The 22,163-nt window shown below is 42.4% G+C and overlaps 1 protein-coding gene across 2 annotated transcripts in view; it reads right to left on the bottom strand.

The window, feature by feature from the left end:
• The window catches only part of CDH2 (cadherin 2), a 114,674-nt gene extending 102,172 nt beyond the window's left edge, over positions 1 to 12,502 (bottom strand). Inside the window, exons 1-2 of one of the 2 annotated variants that reach the window (XM_068190046.1) lie at positions 11,848 to 12,502; positions 993 to 1,104 (exon numbers count right to left, since the gene is read on the bottom strand). In XM_068190046.1, coding sequence (XP_068046147.1) covers positions 993 to 1,104; positions 11,848 to 11,922 — 187 coding nt within the window. In that variant the 5' untranslated portion in view covers positions 11,923 to 12,502. Of the gene's footprint in view, positions 1 to 992; positions 1,105 to 10,710; positions 10,729 to 11,847 lie in introns of those variants that run through there. The other variant, XM_068190056.1, reaches the window with a different exon arrangement.
• Positions 12,503 to 22,163: the final 9,661 nt, after the last annotated feature.

Below are 22,163 nucleotides of genomic sequence, written 5' to 3'. Positions count from 1 at the left end.
TGTATTTGAAACCGTCTAAAACTGATGTTCTTAGTTCCATAATTTCCAAATTAGATTAAAAAAATTATGTTAGCGGTTCAGAAAACAGACAAATTAATGCCGATTTTTAAAAAACATTCTACTTCTGCAAGCTTGTATACTGAAACTTAACAGGCTGGAAAATCTAGGATACATTCAGAGCATCTGCTTCTGTGTCCTACTCTATCCCTGCAAAATAGAGACACAAAAAGAACAGTGAACTGAATTCCCAAACTGGACAAACCTGGGCAGGTGTACTGACTGCAGGGCATCCCTGGCAGAGGAAAGGGCTTGTGCTCACCGAGCAGGTCATCCCCAGCCTGGGCACTGTGCCATTTGGAGGCAAGTAGGTGCCAGGGTGAGAGAGCAGTGCACTGTCCCTGAGACAGCCCTGGCACTGTCCTCTCCTGGCACACCTCCTTACAGAGCCTGCTCAGCAGTCACTGACCAGGGGCTCACAGACAACCACTCTCGTGTTGCTGCCTGTCCCACTACTTGCTTCCCATAGGTGTCTCTCCTCAGATTGCCAGAAAAAGCAGTAAGGGAACTATCTCTGCACTAACACAAGCACTAGCACTGGGCATAACTGCAGTTCTTCCATGAGAGGTAAAGCAGAAACGAAATTTTCTTTTCCTCCTCATAACATACATGGGCTGTAAGTATAGACTAATGGCATACACACTGTCAATGGTAGTAAGAAACATCAGTGTGAATGCTGTGCCGAGAATTAGAGGATAATAATGGGAAGTTTTGCGACACTTAGCGTTTTCAAATTACAGTCAGAGGTGCATGTGCTGCCACTAATGCCAACTGATTTTCCAAGTCCTACGATAGTGATCAAGAAATAATCACAGAGCAGCTGAGGGTCTCTCCTGAAAGAGTTTGTGTCCTATTTAAGGATAAAAATGCTCCAGAGTAACTTATGGTTACGACTAGAAGAAAAAAAAAGTTCAAAATATGTTTTCTAACAGTACCATTGAGAAGAGGCTGTCCTCCATGTACACTCCTTGACACTACTGCACTGTGAACATCTTCAGGAAATCCAGTCTTGCATGACAAATCTTCACAGGTTGCTTTTATCGGTGCCTGAAACACAAGACAAAATCTGTGTAATACTTGCAACCCACATTCACCAGAGAAACATTCCAGTTGGCACATACTACATTTTGCTGCTGTCTTGTACAAGCAGAATCTTTGTTTCTGAATGACTGCAATTAGGACCGTGAGGGCAAAGGGTTAATCTTTCTGATAACTGGAATGGAAGGAACAAATCCCACTTGTCTGGTAAGATCTAAATAATACACCATCTTGATTCTTCTGACAACTGAACATTTCCACTAAACCAGACATCTAGACTGAAGGGGAATCATAAAGGGAACAAAAACATTCCTTCCTCTGGAAATAAATGTTGCACAAAACATTTCCCAACTTTTTCACAGCCAGATTGTTTGAAAGGGATCATTTCAACCACTGGTGTAAAATGGTTTATTTAGAGTATTTCTATGTGAGGCTGCACCAGAACAAGTAAACTAAGACAAAATGTTACATTTGCAGTAACTTAACAGAACTTATATTTGTGTTAGCGTTCAAACAGATACCATAATAAAGCCAAATGTTTCCAATGCAATCTATTATTTCAAAGAGACATTAAGTTAAAAGGAGAGCAGCTCATTAAATCTGCACAATGGAAGAGCTGAGCCACTGAAACTGCTTGTTCTCTCACTTATTAAAAAAGTTTACCCTCAAATCATTCTTAAAAGAGCTTCATAAATGCCATTCCATTAAGAAATGTAATACAGCATTTGGAAACTTGTTTGTTCTGTAGTCTTCCATGTTCAGAAGATACTTTTGGTAGCAAAGCTATTTTCCAGGACAGCTTGTAGCCTATTTGGACAAAAAACCAAAACCAAACCAAACATTTTCTGTGACAAAGGTCTAAGATTTCTTTTCAGTGGATTGGTTTTGTCTCACTTTAGTACTGCACAAGACAATGGCCCACCTTACATGTGGCTACATGACCATACGTTGGCAAACCCCTTTCACACTGTACACAGCAGAGAGGTCAGCTCCCATTGCAGCCTGGGTGGAGATACAGCCAAGAAATCATGACAGGCCTTGCACAATCTCAAATAGCCTCTCACAATCTCACACCTCTACATGCCAAACAAAGGCCTATCCATGTGCATGCCCAGATGTGGTATATGGCCTTGAAAGCACAAGCAATGTGTGATTATATCATACTTAAATCTGATCAAGACTTAAATTAGATTTTACTGTTTGCTTTCCAGATGGGCTTCCATCAAGCAGACCTACTCAAGGCCACGTAAGCATCTCTGTGTCTTGCAAAGAAAGCCCTACAGGAAAAAATAAAAAAGGGAGGGAGAAAGAGGAGATGATGGTGTTACACCCATTCACCCTAGTAACCCCAGGGAAAGAGAGCATTAAAGCAGAGGTGGGACAGAAGCACTTCAAACGACAGGGGTTTCCTCAGGGAAACGGGACTAGGTGGAAGTGTAATCACTCCACTGACAAACATGGCCAAACTCAGCGTGTCAACCCCTGTTGGAACAGTTTTATCACTAATACAAGGAGGCATTTGTAACCCATTGCATTGCATTTACATCAACAGCATCCTAACTGTGCAGCTCAACACTGACACTGGCAAAACCAAAAAAAATTTAAAATTTACTAACTTGCAAGTTAATGCACTATCCAAGTATGTACTCAGTAAGAGAACTCGTAATTATCAAGTTTCAGGTTAACTTAAACTTATATAGTTCAGTATGTTTATATGGAGACCCTAAAGAGAAAGCAAATATCGCAACAGTTTACCTACCACAGAACGATGTTCCCTACAAAACTGGAACCAGGATGTGTAGCTATGTGCCAACAATCTATTTACATATTGAGTTAAGTTATAAAGATGGCAAATCAAAAATAACTAGAATTTCAACCACCCAGTTTCCTCAGCTTTAGAACTCAAATCCCAGGTTTGATAAGGTTTCCATAATTTGAAAGAAAAATAGAAAGACTCGTTTAAACTACTGCACAAGAGATGACTTCAAAGCAATGTGGTGGTAAAGGAAATAAAAGTCTTCCATGGTATCTTTGAAACAAAAAGGTACTGGCTGGGCAGCTGAGGAAATAGCTGGATTTTTAGCAAGACTGCACTGATGTGTTTGGGAATCTTTCAGCCTTTCCAGTAATCTATATGTACTAAACAGCTCTTATAAACTGAAACAATGCTCACTGAAACAAAGGCTGGAGAACATGAATAGAGAGCCTTCTTTATTCTTTTATTTGCAGCCATCAATTTTATCCAGAAACAAAAGACTGTACTCTGCTCTCCAAAAACAGCCCTTTGTAAAGATTGTTTAAGAATAAAAACACAAGGGAAGGGCGAATTCAAATTTTCAGCAATTCTTAATCGCCCTGTGTTAAGCATTCTGAATTAAGTAGAAGTTGCAACTTCAGATATACTGGGTCACATCAAGTTCAGCCTAAGAGTACTGCAAGACTTAAACCATTTTAACTCTAAGAAAAGAAGGATGCTGAAATATTTTTATCCCCTTATCTGGGGCAAAAGGCAAAAACTAGTGAAGATTATGGGACACATTATTATAATTTACTGGATTTTCTGTGATTAGTACAATTCCCAAGAAACTTTCAAATTTAAGTTAAGATTACTTGTACATTCATCTGCAGAAGGACACTACTTTTAAAAAACCCAACTTTTTAAGACTGAAAGCAATTACCTTAGCTTGTACCCACATAAAACCTGCTCAGTCGAGTCACAAAGCTTTAAACAAGTTCAGCACTTGGAAAATTTTCCTCTCAGGTACTAAAAGACTCTGCGACAGCAAAATAAAATTACTTCTAAAAAACGATTCTGCTTTCCTCATCCTTTATGACTTGTTTAGCCATTTTTAACAGCTAAATGAGTGATAAGCATTACCATCTCCAGATGCTAAAGAGATAGTCACACATGGTATCAGATCATGCATATAAACTCAGTACTGTAGATCTCAGATACAAATGCAACAGGAAAACGGCTTTTATGAAGCAACATGATGTAAATTAAGTCTTCTGTCAAAACTGTTATTCAATCAATTAAAAGAATTCACCATTTTGATATAGTTAGGCAGTTAAGCCTGCAGTTTTGACATCCTGCTCCTCTGTTAGTTTCATCTCTAGATATGAAATCTGTGGTTTAATTCCAAAGCTGTATTCCAGCTTAATTTAAAAAACAAAACAAAACAAACAAAAAAACCCAATAAAAAACCCCAAAACCAAAAATACCATTAACAATCTACTTACAATCTCAACTGTATAAATCTAAGGGATTTGCATTTACATCTTTTTCTAAATACCACCAGTAAAAGTCTTCCAACAACACAGGCCTCAAAGTTTTGAAAAGCTTCTAACTGAAACAAGAATCAAGCCAGACAGAATTTCTTCACAAGTACTGACAGATCTGGACTCATAACCAATTCCCATTGTTTTTAAAAAGTAGACACTTTTAAAATTCCAAATATCTGGAAATATCCATTTAAAGAAACATGTATTTCAAAATGTAATCTCACCACCTCCTCTGCATATGCCATACAGCATACAGGAGTTCAGTAGTAGCTATCAATCTGAAATATCCAAGTCTCTTCTACTTTGCATTGACATGTACTACTACACAAGATTTCTTAACAAAAATTGTACCAAAATGCAAGGCAAGTTGTTTTTGAAAGACTGTTTTATTTTATAATCATTGTAACTTAGTTCCATAGGAAAAGAAGCCTAGGTAGTAAAATGAGAAACCAAGTGGGGTATAGGGTATGTATCAAAGAAAATATCATACTACACAGTATACCCGAACACAGTACAGTTACCAATTGCCAAGTCTAGCCAATTCACAGGACATTATTGTGTGAAGTTCAAAACAATGTCTGATATAATTATATGTATGATGAAGCAAGAACAGGGTATTTGAGCTCTTCCTCCTTAATAACCAACATTCATTTACAACTACCACAGTAATATTCAACTTAAGCAAAGATCACAGAAACATTTGCGACTGTGTTTAAAGTTGGGTGTTTCTTCATTAACCTGAAAACCAGGATGATACCCAATACTCACTTGCAATGTAGGTTCTAGAGGACTCCAGAAACTCTTGAGATTGTTCTGTCCATTTTTAGTTTTGTGTACAGACATTATCTGACACAATGGGATATGATGTACGAGGTGGTATTATTCAGCAACGAGTTTCTACTTACTGTCATAAAGCATAAGAAAGACACCCTGGATGATAGAAACCTCTCCAAAAAGCTTTAGATACTAGAATTCAAAACGTTCAGCAACTCTCTTAAATCCCCAACTTGCTGCAAACAAAGCTGCCAACAGTTTATGCTCTCACAGTACTCAGTACTTCAGCAAAAGTAGTCAAGTACAATTTGTTTTCAACCATAGAGTGCAACCAGAGAAAAAGAAAAGTGCCTTTCATTCAAATTGTTCTGGAAGCCAAAAGCTTCCAAAGTGGGTGCCAGGCCACATCCTCCCAGAGGTCATTCAGTTACAGCAGAAAGGGCTTCACTTCTCATTAGTGTTCTACCTCATGAACCACAAGATTTTAGACCAGAAAATCCAATTTCTTAAACCAACACGTATAGCTCTCAAGCACCTTCCCCAATTAAGAGAATCTACAACTTTTATGCTACTATCCAGTTTAGAGTAACTTGCCTTAAACCACCAAAGGTTCATAGAACCATACAGCGCCTTGAGTTGGAAGGGTCCATTTAAGTTATCTAGTTCCACCCTTCCTGCCCATGGGCAGGGACACCTTCCACTAAACCAGTGGGACTTGCTCAAAGCCCTGTCCAGCCTGGCCTTGAACACTTCCAGGGATGGGGCATCTACAACTTCTCTGGACAACTGGTTCCACTGTCTTACCACCCTCCCAGTGAAGAGAAACTATCTCAACCTACTGTTTTTCAGTTTATAGCCATTCTTACTTATCCCATCTCTACATGCCCATGTAAAAAGTCTCTGGTCATGTCCAGCCTCTCATCCACCAGCACCACCAAGCCCTGCTCTGCATCTGTTCATCCCCCAGCTTTACAAACCATGTTCACAGCCTATCCTTTTAACCCTCAATGGGAGACAATATTAATTTTCTCTACTAAAAATTGAGACAATTATTTAGTATACCCCATATAGCTCAAACCCATGATCCAAGTTTGGACTTTCCCCCTCCCTTAACTAGGAGAACATTGGGGTGGCTGCATCTTCCACAACACATGGGTCTTCAGGTGAGCCACAGCTCAGAGAAGGATATCTTAAAATTTCTTTATGTGTAAGTTTTAATAATTGTTTTAATAATAACTTTTTAAAAAATATATCCTGTATTTGAGCACACATTCTAATTTCTCTACATCTCTCTGATTTGGTAACAGCCATTGTATTACTCACACTGAACATCTCAGCCCATAAAGCTGTTGCTATTCCATACAGGAGGATGCTGCATTTTTCTGACCTTTGGGGGAGGCCTTGCAAGGCCTCTTTGGGGGGGAATCACAAAATTTTAACTATGTCTTCAGCTGCTGGGTGATAATTATATGCTAATTATAAGGAATGAGAGAGTCCCTAGAGAAGTTTGTTGGTAAAAACATATTTCTTAAATATGTCAAGGAGTGCCTAGAGGAGAGGATAAACACACTTTTTGGAAACATGGTATTTAATTAAATATACGAATACTGACTAAAACCAAATACTTTAAGTGAAATGCTGAAAAGATTTGGCAACGAATCACCTTCCATCCTGGAAGCTGCTGATACTGTATCTGTTTTCATAAGGCATTTAAAAATAGCCTAATTTCCCTTCTTTATCAGACAGAGCTCCCATGATCTTTCAGCAAGAAGTGCAGGATCAAATCAAATGATGAATCATGCATACACGGATTATACACCTCTCAAGGTGAACAGCAACATGGTCCAACACCCAGGTGAAAAAGGTCCCTCTCAGCTCACTCATAAACTACAAATGATCTTGAGGAAAATACAGATCTTCCTTAAATTCATCCTGCAATAATGTATGTTTCTTTTCTCTCAGAATTCACCTCACTGTATGGCACTATTGGCCAACGAGCGAGTCTCAGTCACTGGCAGGTGAGAAGTGCTTTACCACTGCTCCTGCAAAGGATGTCAAGTATTCTTTTTGCCTTTACTACTCTCCACCCAAAGACTGGATAATGCTCTCAGGCACATGGTGAGACCTGGGGATGGTGCTGTGCATGGCCAGGAGCTGGACTTGATGATGCTTATCGGATCATCAGCTTATTCTGTGATCTGTCTCACTGAACCTTACGCACAACTGGTGCTACTAGGTTAACAAAAGCACACAGGCTACTCTTCTTCTTACCCTTTATAACAAGAATTTAGAATAAAATTTCCAGGGAACACTAGAGATTGCACAGCCTTTGGGAATAGACTTGTGCTTTGTGTGTGTACATTGTTTAAAATAAGTTGTGCTCTTATCCTAATGGGAATGCTGGTAACTACTGAAACTATTGCAAGCTTTCTGAACTTTTTTGTTACCCTAAAAAAGCACTTACAAAACCAGTGAGAAACAGAAAGAGAGTTTAACTGGTAAATTATTTTGTTCAGCAGGAAAAGCCATTCAAAAATTCCTCTTCCTTACCACATGACAAGTCCCTTACACAATACTGTCTGTATTGAGTAAAAATAACTTTACTCACAGCTTCCTCAAGCTATTTTTAAATATAAACATGCAATTCTGTCACAACTAAGCTGTCTCATGTGTTAGTGCTCAGTTATTAAAAGAAGTAATAAATTACATTATTGATATAAAAGCATCAAAGAAAACAAGTAAGATAGAACATGACAGGGTTCTTCCAATGATGTTTCTGGGAGGTCCTTCAACTTCTAGAAACAGAAAGGAAAATAACAGAAGTTTTTGAATTACACACTCTTAACTAGATATAGTTCAGAAATATGATCATTTTGGGCAATATTTTAAAAGCTGGTATCAAAACTACACATCAATCTTTCCAGCACACTGAGCTGCATGCCTAGGTAGCAGTACTACCCAGGAAGAGAGAGAGCAGTAGAAGGCTCTCTATTTATTAATTTATTAAAAAAACATTTCTTAAAAATACATAGATCAACAACATAAGAATATATGCCTTCTGGTACATGAACTTGCTACAGTATCTGCCCAGATAATTTTGTGTATTAAAAAAATTCTGCTTATCTCCTGTTCTGTCAACCAATGACTTAAAAATTCAAAAAACACACTGAATTACACAACCTTATCTGTAATAGATGCAAAAAGGAGTTTTTAAAGAAATATTTAAAAAATATATATTTAGGTAATATATTCAGCTTAATATCCAAGGAAAGTCAGTTCTGCAATTATCTGAATTTTGAGGATGTGTCAGTGGTATCACTATTACTTAGACCAGACAGAGAAGGATTGGAGAGCTCTCTGCTGAAACACCCTGCCACATTTAACTTTTCCAATGGAATCTTTGAAGACAAAAGTAAACCAGAACATGAAAATCTACATAGAAAAAGCCTGAGATACTCCACATAACTACTCTGGTCAGAGGCTTATGAACGTGTTACAAAATGCATTAAATTCACTACATTCAGTGTACTTTGAAAGGAGTTAATGGTGTTGGTGTCTGTTAATGGAGTCATTTATCAGAGACACTGTAAAACTCATGCTTAAACAGATAAAAAAAATAAATCTAAGACACAGGTATATTGTGAGACACAGAAGATGTACCCATAAGAGGGGATCTTGCTTGTTTCTACACAAAACTACGTTATTATTCCTCACCCCAATTCTGCCAGAGACTTTTACTGCTGGGGGTAATTACTAGAGGGGTAGAGCTGGCAAGAAATGCCATTGCTGGATTCTCAGCTGAGGCAGCTTAACAGGAGTGTCATTTAGGTTAGTAGCTTTATCACCTGGATACATTCGCTAAGACCTGGAATAATACCAAAATTGCCTGCAGAGGGTAATAACTTACGTCCTCTGTCATCATAATTCAAATTCAAACCAGTCACCTAAGCTCAAAAGGCTCCAAAAACTGCTTTATTGTTTACTTGCCTTTGATTTAGAAAAGACAACATCCACGTAGTTATTCAATCAGCTTATATGTAAAGAAATATATTCCCTTTTTGAGCACTTTATTTCTAATTTGCATTCCAGTTTACTTCTAATAATAGTTTCATTCCTGTAAATTCATACAGGCTTTCCCATTCCTTTGTTGCATTGGAATTGTTGATTTAGCCAGAAAAACGAGACTCACTCCTTTCATCCTACCTTCTGTCAGGATTTTTTTCATGTAATACTCCCAGACTCATACTGATATACTAACCAGCAAAACAGAGTGCAGTTTTCCTTCTCTTCTTTCTTGTGCAGGTTATACACTGCCAAAACTCTTAAGTCGTATTTCCTGTACATAAACAACATCCACAGATCTGCCCTTAAAATCTGGCTCCAGTTACAATTATTTCAAGTATTCCATAATGCCAGGTTGTTTACACCACTAACAAATAAATGGATTAATAACTCTAGAAAATAAAGGTGGATAGATGCTGTTTTGCAGAGAGGAAAAACTGAGTGAAAAGGTTCAACATCTCAGAAGAACTCAATACAAATAACCTCCTACAAACCAAAAGCAGTAGGTGTGACATAGGGGAAAAAAGTTAGCAGTGCACCTAGCTGCTGAAGGCTCTTGCAGTATGCATGATGGAAGAAGGGGGGAGGAAAAAAGAGCTCTTAAAATGAAAGTGTTGTACAGACACAGGTCTATAAATCTGATTTCATACTCAAGTTCCAATTTTGTAACACACTATTAAAAATCAACCCTAACCTGATTTAATGGATACCCAAACAAGGGGGAAATTGGATTCCCCAACCATAACGTGCCAGTGACACTGAATGATACATAAAAGCAATACGGCTAGTTCCTGTCCTTAATTCATAGCCTGCGCTTCAATTTCAAACCTGCCTTGGGTAAGGAGAAAAAAAAAAAAAAAAAAAAAAGATGGAATAAAAGCTTACTGCAGATTTTGTGCTTTAAAGATTTATTGAGATAGGAAGACTAAATAGAACTGAAAGCACATACAGTAAACAGCACATAAGGACTTAAAAAAAAAAAAAAAAAAAACCCACACGAAAAAACCAACACAACAACAGCCGGTAAGTGGCACACACAAGTTTCTGAACAGGGTGTCTTGCCATCACATGCAGCCGCTCATGCTCAGCCGGACACTCCCGTGCCACGCCAGCCACCCTGCCGCGCGTCCTCCTAGGACTCAAGGGAAAATCCCCGGCTGCCGTGGAGCAGCGTTTCAGCACCTCGCTCGCCTGGTGCAAGTCATCAGCCCCTGAGAGCGCCTCAGAAACTGTGTGAAGGACTCAACTGTCGGGGGACCCCGTGAGGGGACAGGAGCGTCACAGAGACGGAGAAGCGCAGAGGAGACGGGAGGCCGGGCGGGCTCCTCCCGCCCCCGGTGCAGCGGAGGCAGCGGGACCGCACCATGGACAGTGGCTGCGCCAGCCGCTGCGGACGCGGCGGGAGGGCGCCCTGCCCGCCCCGGCACCCCGGCCCCGCCGCCGGCCTCGCCTCAACCCGCTCCCACGGCCCGACAGAAATGCCCCAGTCGTAAATACCATTAAGAGGCGATGATCTGCGCCATCTGTCCCTCGGACTTACCGCCCTCTCCACCCCCGGCGCCGCGCCGGATACGAGCTCAGCGAGCACAAAACGAACGGGGAACCCACCGGGTGCCCCGGCTCCGCTCCCGCTCCGCACGCTCCTCGCCGCCGGAGGGGAGCCCAGCCATCACCCCGCGGGCACTGCCCCTGCTGCCCCAACAGGATCCATTTTGTTGTCTCCCCATCCTCCCCAAATCCTCCCGGTCACTCCCATCTCGCCCCAGACCTCTACTTTCTGCACCCCACTAGGAGCACACTGCGGCTGGCGGTGCCCGGCGCTGCCCCACGACCACCTGCCCGGGACCCCGTCAGTCACCCGCCCGGAGCGCCCCGGCAAGGCCGCCGGGGCAGGCAGCAGCAGGACTTTCGTAATAATAAATTAAACACTTCGGGGCCCGAGCCCGTCCCAGTGGAAATTCCCGTTAGCGGCAGGGGGTGGGGAAGCCCAGCGCCCAGGCGGAGGCTGATTAAATTCTTCCCGGGGAAGGGATTAGCGGGCGAGGGAGCCGGGGGTAGCCGAGGCGCGGGGGCTGCTTTCTGCCCCACACCTCTCTGGCACCACAGCCCACCCTTCATCACGCGGGAAGGAGGGGGGAATGTTCGCTCCGTCCCCCACTCCGGTAGTTTGTCCCCCGCGCTGGCGGCGGGGCCGAGTTCCCGTGCTCCTACCAGGCGCGCGGGTACCGGCCAGCTCCCCACCACGTCCCGCGGCACCTGCTCTCTCGGGAATGAGGGGGGATCGGTGCCCCCATCACCTCTCGCGTCTCGGGACCACTCTCTCCCTCTCAGCCGGCCCCGAGCAGGGGCTCCCCCCTCCCTCTCGCTCCCTGCGGCGCGGAGCCCGGTGGCGGGGCTGCCCCGAGCAGGTGGCTCTGCACGAGCGGCCACGAGCCACCCCGGGGCACCCCGGCGGCGGGGCCGCTTTCCCCTACTGCCCCCACCCGAGACCCCCACCACGAAGCGCAGCCAGCCTGCCTGCTCTTTCCCCCGCCCCCCCCTTCTCCCCCCGGCTCCCCCGCCTTCCCTGGGCATCACCGCCCGCAGGGGAACAAAGAGCCGCAGCCCGGCCCGCTCCCCGCCGGCGGTGCTTACCTGCTGTAGGGCCGCCAGCAGCATCAGCGCCAGCGGCGGCAGGATCCGCGGCGGCGCTCCCGCTACCCGGCACATGGAGGCGAGAAGGGGCGGCGGCAGGGCGGCCCCCAGCAGTTCCGGAGCGCGGCTGGAGCCCGCGGAGCGGGGCGAGGGGAGCGGCGGGGAGGGTCGGGCAGCGGCAGCTGCCGGGAGCTGCGGTCGGCGTCTGCCCCCGCCTGCCGGAGCCGGCTGCCGCTCTAGCTCATGGGCAGCGATGCAGCAGAGGGAGAGAGAGCGGGGGGCGGAGGATGGGTGAAACTCAGCTCTGGGTCAGCCTGCTTGTCTCTCGGCCGAGCCCCCTCCGCGGTGCAGAGGGTGGGCAGGGAAGAGGAGGAGGAGGATGGGCGAACAAAAGGCTGGGAGATAAGAAAGAAGTAATCGCTGCTGCTGCTGCGAGGCCGGTGCGGCGGCGGCTCCCTTCGGCTGGCAGCCTTCCCCACGCCTGGATCGTGCCCGCCTCGCTCCTCCCGCCGGTGCCCCCCAGCGAGCTCGGGCAGGCGGCTCCTCTCAGCGCCTCAACCCAGGCACGCCAGCACCGCCGCTTCGCCGGCCCCAGCCCTGCTGCATGCTCGCCCCGCACTTTCTCTCTCCCTCTTTCTTCTCCTCCCTCCACTCCTCCCCCTGCAGGCAAAGTCCTCCGCCGAAGCACAATGATAACAATACCCCAGCAGCCTCTGCCTGCCGTGCGCCTGTCTACGCGGTCGCCCGGTGCCTGCCTGCTTGTCTGCTGCTGTAGCTCCCTCTCCGCCTCCCTGCCGGCCGCACGGCCAATGGGAACGGCACGGCTCAGTGAGCGCCGGGGAAATTCGCCGCTGTGCCTGCGAATAGTGCTGCCCCTCCTCGGTCCCCGGAGAGCGGGCGCTGGGGGCACCGGGGTAGGCGCTAGCGCCTGTTGACCCTGCCACGCCAAGAGCTAAAGGGCGGTGGAACGAAATAAATTCCAACCCACACACTTGGTGTACTGCAATGGTCTGGGGGGCGAGAACTTTCTGGGGAAGTAAGGACCTGTCCCCGCCGTGCTCGGTGGGGCACAGTCGGTGCAGCGAGAAGCTGCGGGGGCGCCGCTGGTGCCCAGCCCGGGGGCCGTGGGACGGCCCTGCCCGCCGCCCGGTGCTGGCGGCTTGGCAAGTTCCGCTCAGCTGTTACTGCCTAGCTTTCCTCTTTTTTTTTTTTAATTTTTTTTTTCCTTTAGCGACCTTCCGTCCCGCTCAGTCCGTGTTTCTTTTTCTAAACTACCTGCTAAATTTTATTAGCAAATGTTTTCAAAATCTTGGCAGTCCGCGGGTCCAAAAATATCAGCGTGCAGAACGGAGCTGGGGAGTGCTGCTGTTACAGAAGCAAGTACCAAGTGCTGGGTCACTTGCCGAACTGGCACGGATTTTCGCTCGCCCACCCTCGGCAAAGTTGTTTTGTGTCTATGCTTCAGAGCTTTCATCCTGGGACATAGTAAGGGGAGGATTCGCAGGTATTGGCCCCTGAGCAATCTCATGAAGCGTTCATTCAAAATGGTGCATTATTTATTTTAAAGCATCTTTACACCCGAATTTGCAAGAAAAATACTCTTCCCAACATCCCCCCCTCCTTTAGAAAATAATGCAAACTGTCATGCTCAATGTTTTGAAAGGAAACAGTGGATTTGCCTTTGTATTTTTGTCGGGTAAAGGCGGGGTAAGTACGTGCTTTTACGATGCCGATTTCGTTAGCCTGGGAATTGAAAACAGCGGTCACTCGTGAGCTGCGATGCAGCTGCGCACCCAAGGCAGGGCAGAGGGAGAGAAGGCCCCGGAGCCGCGGGGGTGATGCGCGCCCGCCTGTGCCTGCAGCCGGAGCCGCAGCCGCGCCGCCCGCCGCCTCCGCGGGGCAGAGCAGAGCCCGGGCACCGGGCGAGCCAGACACCACCTGCAAGGCTTAAACACCAAACGAGACTCAGCCGAGCAGAGGCGGCCTCAACTAGCAAAACAGCCGCCCCCCCGCCGCCACCTCCCTCCCTTCCCGCTCCCTCTTTAAAGTTGTAGCCCGTGCAATTGTACCGATCCTAAGAGTTGTGAAGAACAATGAGAGGAGGAAACTACGGCTGGTCATGAGTTTCTGGATTAAGATTTAACCAAAGCCTGAGGGAAAGTAAGCAAGAAGGGCGCAGCTGATGTTTATATCCTGTAACAAGGACAAATTTCCCAATTTTGCACCTGACGGAGCATGTGTTCGGTCTTTTTAGCAATTCTAAGGAGAAATGCTTGGATTTGCTTATGAAGCAGTAACTTTCCCTGAGTAACAGATTCCTGTTTGTATTTTCTGATAGGTAGGAAAAATATTAGCATTTGCTAATGGCTGTATTTGAGCATTTATTCACTTCTACAAGTGTTTTACAGAATGCAAAGCACACATTATAAACGACTCCATAGACCAGCTGTCTGATGAGAATAATTACCTGTCACCTAAATGAGCCTGGCCCCTCACATCCTTCAACCCATCCATCCCTAAAGGCCTGAAAAAACTAAAGGTTCTGCAGCATATCTGGAAAGTTACCAGATCTGAGCTCTGGCTGATGCTTCTTATGGTTCTACTGCTGCCTTTAAATTTACTTGGCAGGATTAGTAACACTGGCTGAAAAATTGCTCTCACCAACATAATTTTATTGAATCTTCCAGCCTTGAACAGATTAGAATCAAGCAGTGGCCTTCCCTCATTTACTTAAAACCAAAAGTTTCCTATGGCTCATAGTTCCCTACTTCTGGGTATGGTGATAAAGAGATAAGAGAGCAGGGGTGAGTAGTACCTTTTGAGGTATAATCTCTGCACCACATCTCTTTATGGTGAGACGCATTTGTTTGGTAGAGCAGAGGACAAACTTGTTGCTTCCAAACGTGAATGACTCCTCAGGGAATCCTTAATCTGTAGCATAGGCCCAAGAGAACACCTTTTTTAAAATTTTTTTTCCCCACACAGAAATAATCTAGCGTTAAGCAGGCATGGCTGGAAATTCAGAGTTCATGCTGCTGCTGAGATCGTCAACTTTTTTTCATGTATATCATGCAAAAGCCAGCAAGCTGCAATTTCTGGCTAAGATTCAAACAAGTGATTTAGAACTCAAAAAGTTGATCTCCTAATTCAGCCTCAGATTGCATTTATGTGTTTTAACTAGTATGAAAATAGTGGACATAAGTTAATGTTCAAGCTAGGAGATCTCAAGGGTTTCTAGAAAAACCTTGTTAAAATTCCATGATTGAGTTGAAGAGAGGATTAGGGTAATTCCCATGTTAGTCATGGAGTTGAGTTTCTCTTTCAACTTGTCCAAATTAATTTTCATTCCTAAGGTTCATAAAAAGTCTGTAAAAAAATGAATGCTTTCAATTTGGAACATACTAGACTGCTCATGGCTTCAAATATTTTGGAAAAGGAGACCCTTTCCTTTGTGAATCTATTCTTACATTTAATCTGCCAGGTACTGTCACTACTACTCTTCTCCTCAATTCAAATTATGCAAATTAAGTACTTTACCGACAGTTTAAGCCCTTATCTGACATTTATGTATGTGATTTTAGCGACTTACCCTGCACACAGGCATACCTCTGTTCTTATGTCTGAGTATTTACAAGATGGAAGTGTAAATGCATTGAGCAAAAGTAATAAGGGCATATTAGTTTTTGCCCAGTTTTCTTGTATTCTTCATGGCACGTGAAGAAATACTTTTATTTGTTTACAAAAAAACCAAAACCATATCACACAATTGATGGGTCTGAGGACATCCAATGCTTGTTAATGAGTTTTATCACAATGGTGGAAAAAGCAGTGAATGTTTTTTACTATGACACAAAGGCTGCACACACCATCAGCTAATCCAGATAAATTCTCCTAACAGAAAAGAAAGAAGTACTAACAAAAACAAAAATCCAAGCTTTTAAAACAGTGGTTTTTAACTTGGATTCTGTTGTCATCCTAAGACTCCAAATTTATTTTGAGTAGTCTGTGACAGGCAATGGGGAAAAAGCATATTTGTATATTCTCCGTAGCTGAAAATTCCTAAGGGGAGGGAGATTTTTCTGAATAGTAAGATTGTTAGTTGTTGGCACCACATGAAAATGATTTATTGCTTTAGGAAGTAAATAATCATGTATGGCCAAGAAGAAAGAAGTTTTATGTAGATAGAATCGAGTGGGTAAGAAAAACTGAGTGGCACAGAAACAAAAATAGCTTAAATATTTTAAAAATTAGAATAATTTAAATGCTATTGTTAGTGCTGCTGTCTTTCTCTAACTTCAGTAAAATAAGTATGACACTGAATTATTTGGTCTGAGTGTTTGGGTTTTTTAATATACTTTTTCATATTGATCACCTATGTGAAGTAAAACCCCAAAAGATTCTAATTATCATTTTATTTAGGGACATATCAGAAAGAGGGAAAAAAAGGTGGTCTTAGCAGTAAGTAAGTAATATTTATTTGACTGTATCTTGCAATTCCTTACCGAACTTGAACAGTTTATCCTGGTGGGCTTTTCTGGCCCTATCATTACTTAAGATGCATTGCTATACATATTTTTCCAGTTTTTTCTTACATCAAGGCAATGAAAGACATGGAAAGGTAACTACAGCCGCAGCATTAGTGTGCTGTTATGCTCACATTTGAAAATCAGCTGGGTTAGGATAGAAGAATGTAGCATACAGCAGATCTGTTTCTGCTTTAGCAAGCCTCAGCAGCATTAATCGCTTTTTTCTGAGATATACAGCATTGTGTATGTGTGTGTGTGTATGTGTATACACATACACACACATATATATGTGATTTATAGAAAAGGATTTTCTTTTCCCTTTCTAGTAGCTAAATTGTATCTGTCACCATAGTTATATTTCTGTTAATTGCTAATGAATTTTGTAGAGCATTTCTCTACAGAGAAGAAGCTGAGCGTATATAATCCAGATGTGATACAGTATACTTGCATATTGTGTAATTGGCTTCATGTTTATACCCTTAGTGTGAAGATCTGGGATCAACATATTCAAGCTGATTGCTTGTGCTTCATTCTTCCAGGAATCTCATTTAGCATCACTGCCCACTGCCTTCAAGCTGTTTGGCATGGAGAGTTTCTATTGAAAATCAAGATAGAGACCTTTGGATCAGCATAGCATCTCTATTCAGTGGGATATCTTAAAAAAAGAAAAACAACTTTTCCAGAACAAGGCTTTAATCATATGGTGTGAGAAAGGATGATCGACTTGTAACTGATGATTGGCTGAAAGGATGATGACTTCTAACAAGGGCATATGATGATTTCTAATCTCCACAAAAGAAAGTTTTACAGTTTCACAGAGCTGCTTCATATTGATCAGGCCAGCAGGTTCTTGCTTCTTAAAAAGCTAGCTTCTTAAAAAGGTAGCTTTAGTAAATACTTAAAAAAATTATTTATGGTATTTAGTATTTCCTTTTTCTTGGTTTGCTTTCCAATGATATCAAGTAATAATTTTATTGCCTTGGGATTAGAAGTCTCGACTTTTTTTCTGATTTATGCATTCTGCAGAGTCCCAGACTCCCTCTTTAGCCATAACCAGAATTCACTGGTGTGAATGAAGTTGTTGACTTCTCAGAAGAGGTATGTATGTAACACCTACAAAAAAGAAAGAAAGAAATTTCCAAAAGATAAATCTTACTATTCTTGACTTCTTGGTAATAAAAATTAAAAAACTGTAACCCTAGTTTTTTGTAGTAAACAAGCAAAGACAGATAATAATTTAATTTAATGAAATTATAATAATTTGCTTTAATAAAATTGTGAGAGCTGTCATGTGGATTGTCACTTTCATTATTAAGTAGAATTTTTAACTCCTATATTTAGATATACCTAATATTTTCCACCAAATCTTATTTTCATTTGCTATAGTATTTCCTTTATTTTAGTTAATAAGTTTTAATTCTCTGTTTCAAGCCAAGTGCTTTTTGAAAACTTCAGAAAAATTCTTTGTCCTTTTAGAAGAATGAGATCAGGGAAAATACGTAACTTTTGTTTTGTTGAAAAATTCTTGCTGCCGTTTCAGGTATTTTACTCCAGGCTCTGAAGCAGAGAGCTTAACTTTGGGAGGAGCATGATCCTTACATTGAGGTTGTGCCTTTTTCAATTGCTGTTAAAGTTGGCCAAAATCTGGCATTTTTACAGATCCGAAAATTATGTTGTTACAGTTCAGAAGAGTTTCACAGCCATATCCCCTGACAGACCCATCTGCATCCAATATACCTCCTATTCCCCCAACAACTGCTGTTTTGCAAAAATTTTGCAAACAAGCCATCTTCATAGAACAAGTCAGTGTGCCTTATTTTGAGAATGTAAGAAATGCTCTGAAATTTCCAATGCTTCCTGTTGGATTAAGCATGGGAGAGAGAGTAGGTGCTGTCTATATTCATGTGTTTGTTATTCCCCTTTCAGACAATGTACTCAAAAGCTGCAGAAGAATTCAGAATTTTAGAACAGCTAGAAAGTTAGGGAATTGCCGATTCAAGCATCTGAAAAATTGTTTTTATTGACAAGTATATTAATAATAACAGTAGTACTCTTACTAAGAGCATTTACAAATTTTCTGCAAAAATTCAGTCCAAGTTAAAATTAGACATGCAGTGAAGTAGCCATGGAGAAATATTTTACATACTTGCAGAAAAATCTGATGATTTAAAAAAAAATACTTGTACTTTTTGAATCATTTTTACATTAGCAAGACTCAAAAATGGCTTTCATCTTTAAAATGAAATTTTGCAGGTTTTCTATATATTTTGCAGCAATGCAAGCCTGAATCATCCCCAAATGCTATCTGAATTTACAAGACCGGATCATTAACCTGAACTTTATGAAGTCTCTAAAGTTTTATTCATAGGGGATGAATATTCTCCCTTGGTTACATTAGACCCTTGGCAGCCTGGAGACTTGGGTTTTTGTCCTCACGGTGCCAGGTGTGTCCTGTGAAAAGTCTGATCTCTGCAGGCACAGCTGTGTCTGCAACTTCAAATAAAACAAAACAAAGATACAAAAAAAAGGGCTTTTTCCTGTGGCACCGTGGTTTGCAGCTGTTGACAGCTGCCCACCTTTTCTCTTCCCAAGAGGTCTCCATCCTCAGAGCTGAGGGCAACATGTGCTTGTACCCCTCTTCACCAGTTTGTTGGTTCAGATGCTTCAACAGCGATATGAGCTGAAGAGCTGAGCGGTGCCCCCAGGTAGCTGCCAGTCAGTGGATTAGAAAATGGCATAGTGACTCTGAGGCCACGGAGCAGGAGCCTTGTTTGGATTAAGGTGTTAACAACTGTCATGGCAAGATGAGACAGAGCTCCTTTGTCAAAACCCTAAATCTGCGTTCTTCCTGCTTATAAACGCCCCTTTGCTGCTTCTCACCTCAGGATCAGTGGGAGTTCCTGAGGGCTTGTGAAGTTTGAAAGTTGGTCTGTTTTTTTCCCAGAGTCTTAAAAAAAGTATTTAGGAGTTGAAGTTAAGAATTGATTTTTTTTTTTTTTAACTGTAGCCCTAATTTACTTTTTGTGTTAAAGATCACAATTCAATACATGTGCAGATTCTGAAAACAACTAACTAGCTAATCAAAAAAATCTATTACTTTAGTTCTTTGGCTTTAAAATAAAATCTCTTTTTCTCCACTGCTAGTGGATCATATTAATTGGTTTTTTATATTTTCTTAAGTCAGAAGGGGCCATTTTAATAATTTATTTTGACTTCATCAAAGAACAGGCTTAAAAATATTACCTAGTAGTTTTCCTAACAAGGCCAAGAACTTGTGCAGAGCAAGACAATGTTTTTGAGGCAGACACAGAAGCTTGATTTAGAGTGGCAAGTCTTGCTAGTTATATTTTCCTAGTGAAATGCGGTTCTTCTGTGAGAAGTCTTACTTCACAAGTCAGGGACAGACACTTTTTCCACCTAGGCCTTTCTTTGAACCACTGTGGAGAGGATGCACTATGAGCTGCTGCTGCTACAACCTCGTCTGTTCACAGTTCTTGAGCTGCAGGCAACAGCAGGGAGCTCAGCACAGACTAAACACCCAAGTGTTCACTTTGATTTGCAGAAGGATTTTGCGTCCAGCGCTGAGCTTTGTGCTACAGCCGTGGTACCTACATTGTACCACAGCTATTGCATAGCCAAGAATAGTTTGTGGAGAAAAATAAATACTGAAAATGCCTCACAGGGTTTGTTGTCAGGCATTCTTCCTGCATGCTTGTGATTTGCCTTAAAATTGTTACTTTGGAAACAAAGCAGAAGTTACTGCCTAATTAGATATTTGTTATTTTCTACAAAAAAAAATCCGATTTTCATTTAAAAATTGCTGCTGTTGGAAAGTCTAGTGTTGCCTGTACTAAGTGGATGGTTAGCCTTCTCTTTAAAAATGTTGCAGGTTAATGTCATAGAATCAGAATGGTTTAGGTTGGAAGGGACATTAAAGGTCATCTAGTTTCAATACCCTTGCAGTGGTCAGGGACACCTTTAACTAGACTAGATTGCTCAGAACTCCATCCAACCTGGCCTTAAACCCTTCCAGGGAAGTAATGAGTAAGCTATGTTTATCTAACTTGTGTAATTTCTAGGCATTCACTTTTGTTACTTTTTTCAGCACTGAAAGAGTTAACTTTTTCATGTGTCTTTTCACTGTATTGGAAGAGACCAGTTACCTTTGATAACATGAAGCTTTTCCTCATTAAGCTAACTAAATCAAAGTCTTTGAGTATTTCATTAAATACATAGTTCCCAATAATTTAATAAATGTTCCAGTTCTTCCCTGACCCTCTAATTTTTAACATGCTGCTTGAAATACTGGTACTAGAACTGCATGCTATATTTTACCACCAGCTGTAGTAATTTGAAAAACAGAAGTAATATATGTACCAGACTCCTACTCAGTGCTCCCATGTTAGCAGATATAGTGATCGTATTAACCCTTGCAACACACCCTTGCTTTGAGTGTGATGACCAGATGACCCCCCATCAGTACCAGTTTCCCAGAATAATATCCTTTGCTCAGAAATACGCCCTTCAGTCTTTGCTCTTGGGCCAGGAAAAACCCTCATTTTCCTTTGCACCGAAGCTTTTGTAAATACATTCTTTGCAGTTCCACTCCTGGCAGTCTTCCACTTCCATCCCACGCTCATCACTTTGTATGTCTCCGTTTTCTCTCCTGACACTGATTTGGAGTCATCACCAGATTGCCTTTGCAAATAAATATCCTTGGGAAGCCAGGAGTGCTGATAAATAATGTTGAGTTTCCATATCCATTAAAACAGCCATGTCCCCCTTGATTCAGCTTGAACATATCTTAAAGTTTTGAAGAAAAGAATATGTAATCCCACCTGGAGATGAGTCAGTAAATTGTAGACACACACAAGGCATTCAGAAATAGTGATGAAATCCCTCCAAATAGGAGTCCTTGTCTCAATGGCTAAGAAATGGCAACAAAAGAACTGAAGGATGAGGAGAACAGAACTTATGATGATGAATGTACCACAGTTGTGAGGAGTCTGGATCTTAGTTGTGTCAAACCAAAGAATTCTGTATTGTTCAGTTATCCATCAAAAACACAATTGATATGATCCTTGGCTGTTACTTTGCATTGTATGCAAAGAATTACAGGCCTTGTATTGGCTTGGAGATTTGTGCATATTACTTTGCTTTACATCTGTTCCTTCTCGGTGCTGTTGCTTCCCTAGAGTCAGGGTACTGTGTAAACACCATAAAGTTCAGCCTGGACTGGAGCAACATATAATTTTGGAAATGGTTAATTCTTTCAGTGGCTTTTTTCCTACTTTCCACACACATCCATATAATGACTCAACATCTCTACTCACAATATTGTCTCTTCTCAAGGAATGGTAGGGAAACAAAAGTCTGGCAATAATTTTGCTGCTGGAGGCAATATTTTAATAGAATCATAGACTTGTTTAAGTCTGACTGAGGACTCACTCAGTCCCGATAAAGATATGAAACAGGACTGGCCCCAGCTCTGAGTCCAGCTGCCAGCTGGATGTAACTCCATTCACCACCACTCCCTGGGCCTAAAGATCCAAACAGTTTTGGTTCTTTTACCCAGTGAGCGCTGCACCCACCCATGCCATGAGCAGCCAGTTTCTCCAGAAGAATAGTGTGGTTATCAGTGTCTGAGGCTTTTTTAAAGCATTGGTGGACAACATCTACAGCCTTCCACTCATCCACTCAGTGGGTCACACTGTCATAAGAGGAGATCAGGCCAGTCGAGCAGCACCTGGCTTTGATGAACTCAGGCTGACTGGGCCTGATCTCCTGGTT

Source organism: Anomalospiza imberbis, chromosome 1 (assembly GCF_031753505.1).
Source record: "Anomalospiza imberbis isolate Cuckoo-Finch-1a 21T00152 chromosome 1, ASM3175350v1, whole genome shotgun sequence".
NCBI lineage: Eukaryota > Metazoa > Chordata > Aves > Passeriformes > Viduidae > Anomalospiza > Anomalospiza imberbis.
Note: the sequence above shows the minus strand (reverse complement) of the source record. Positions and strands in the feature narration are given on the sequence as shown.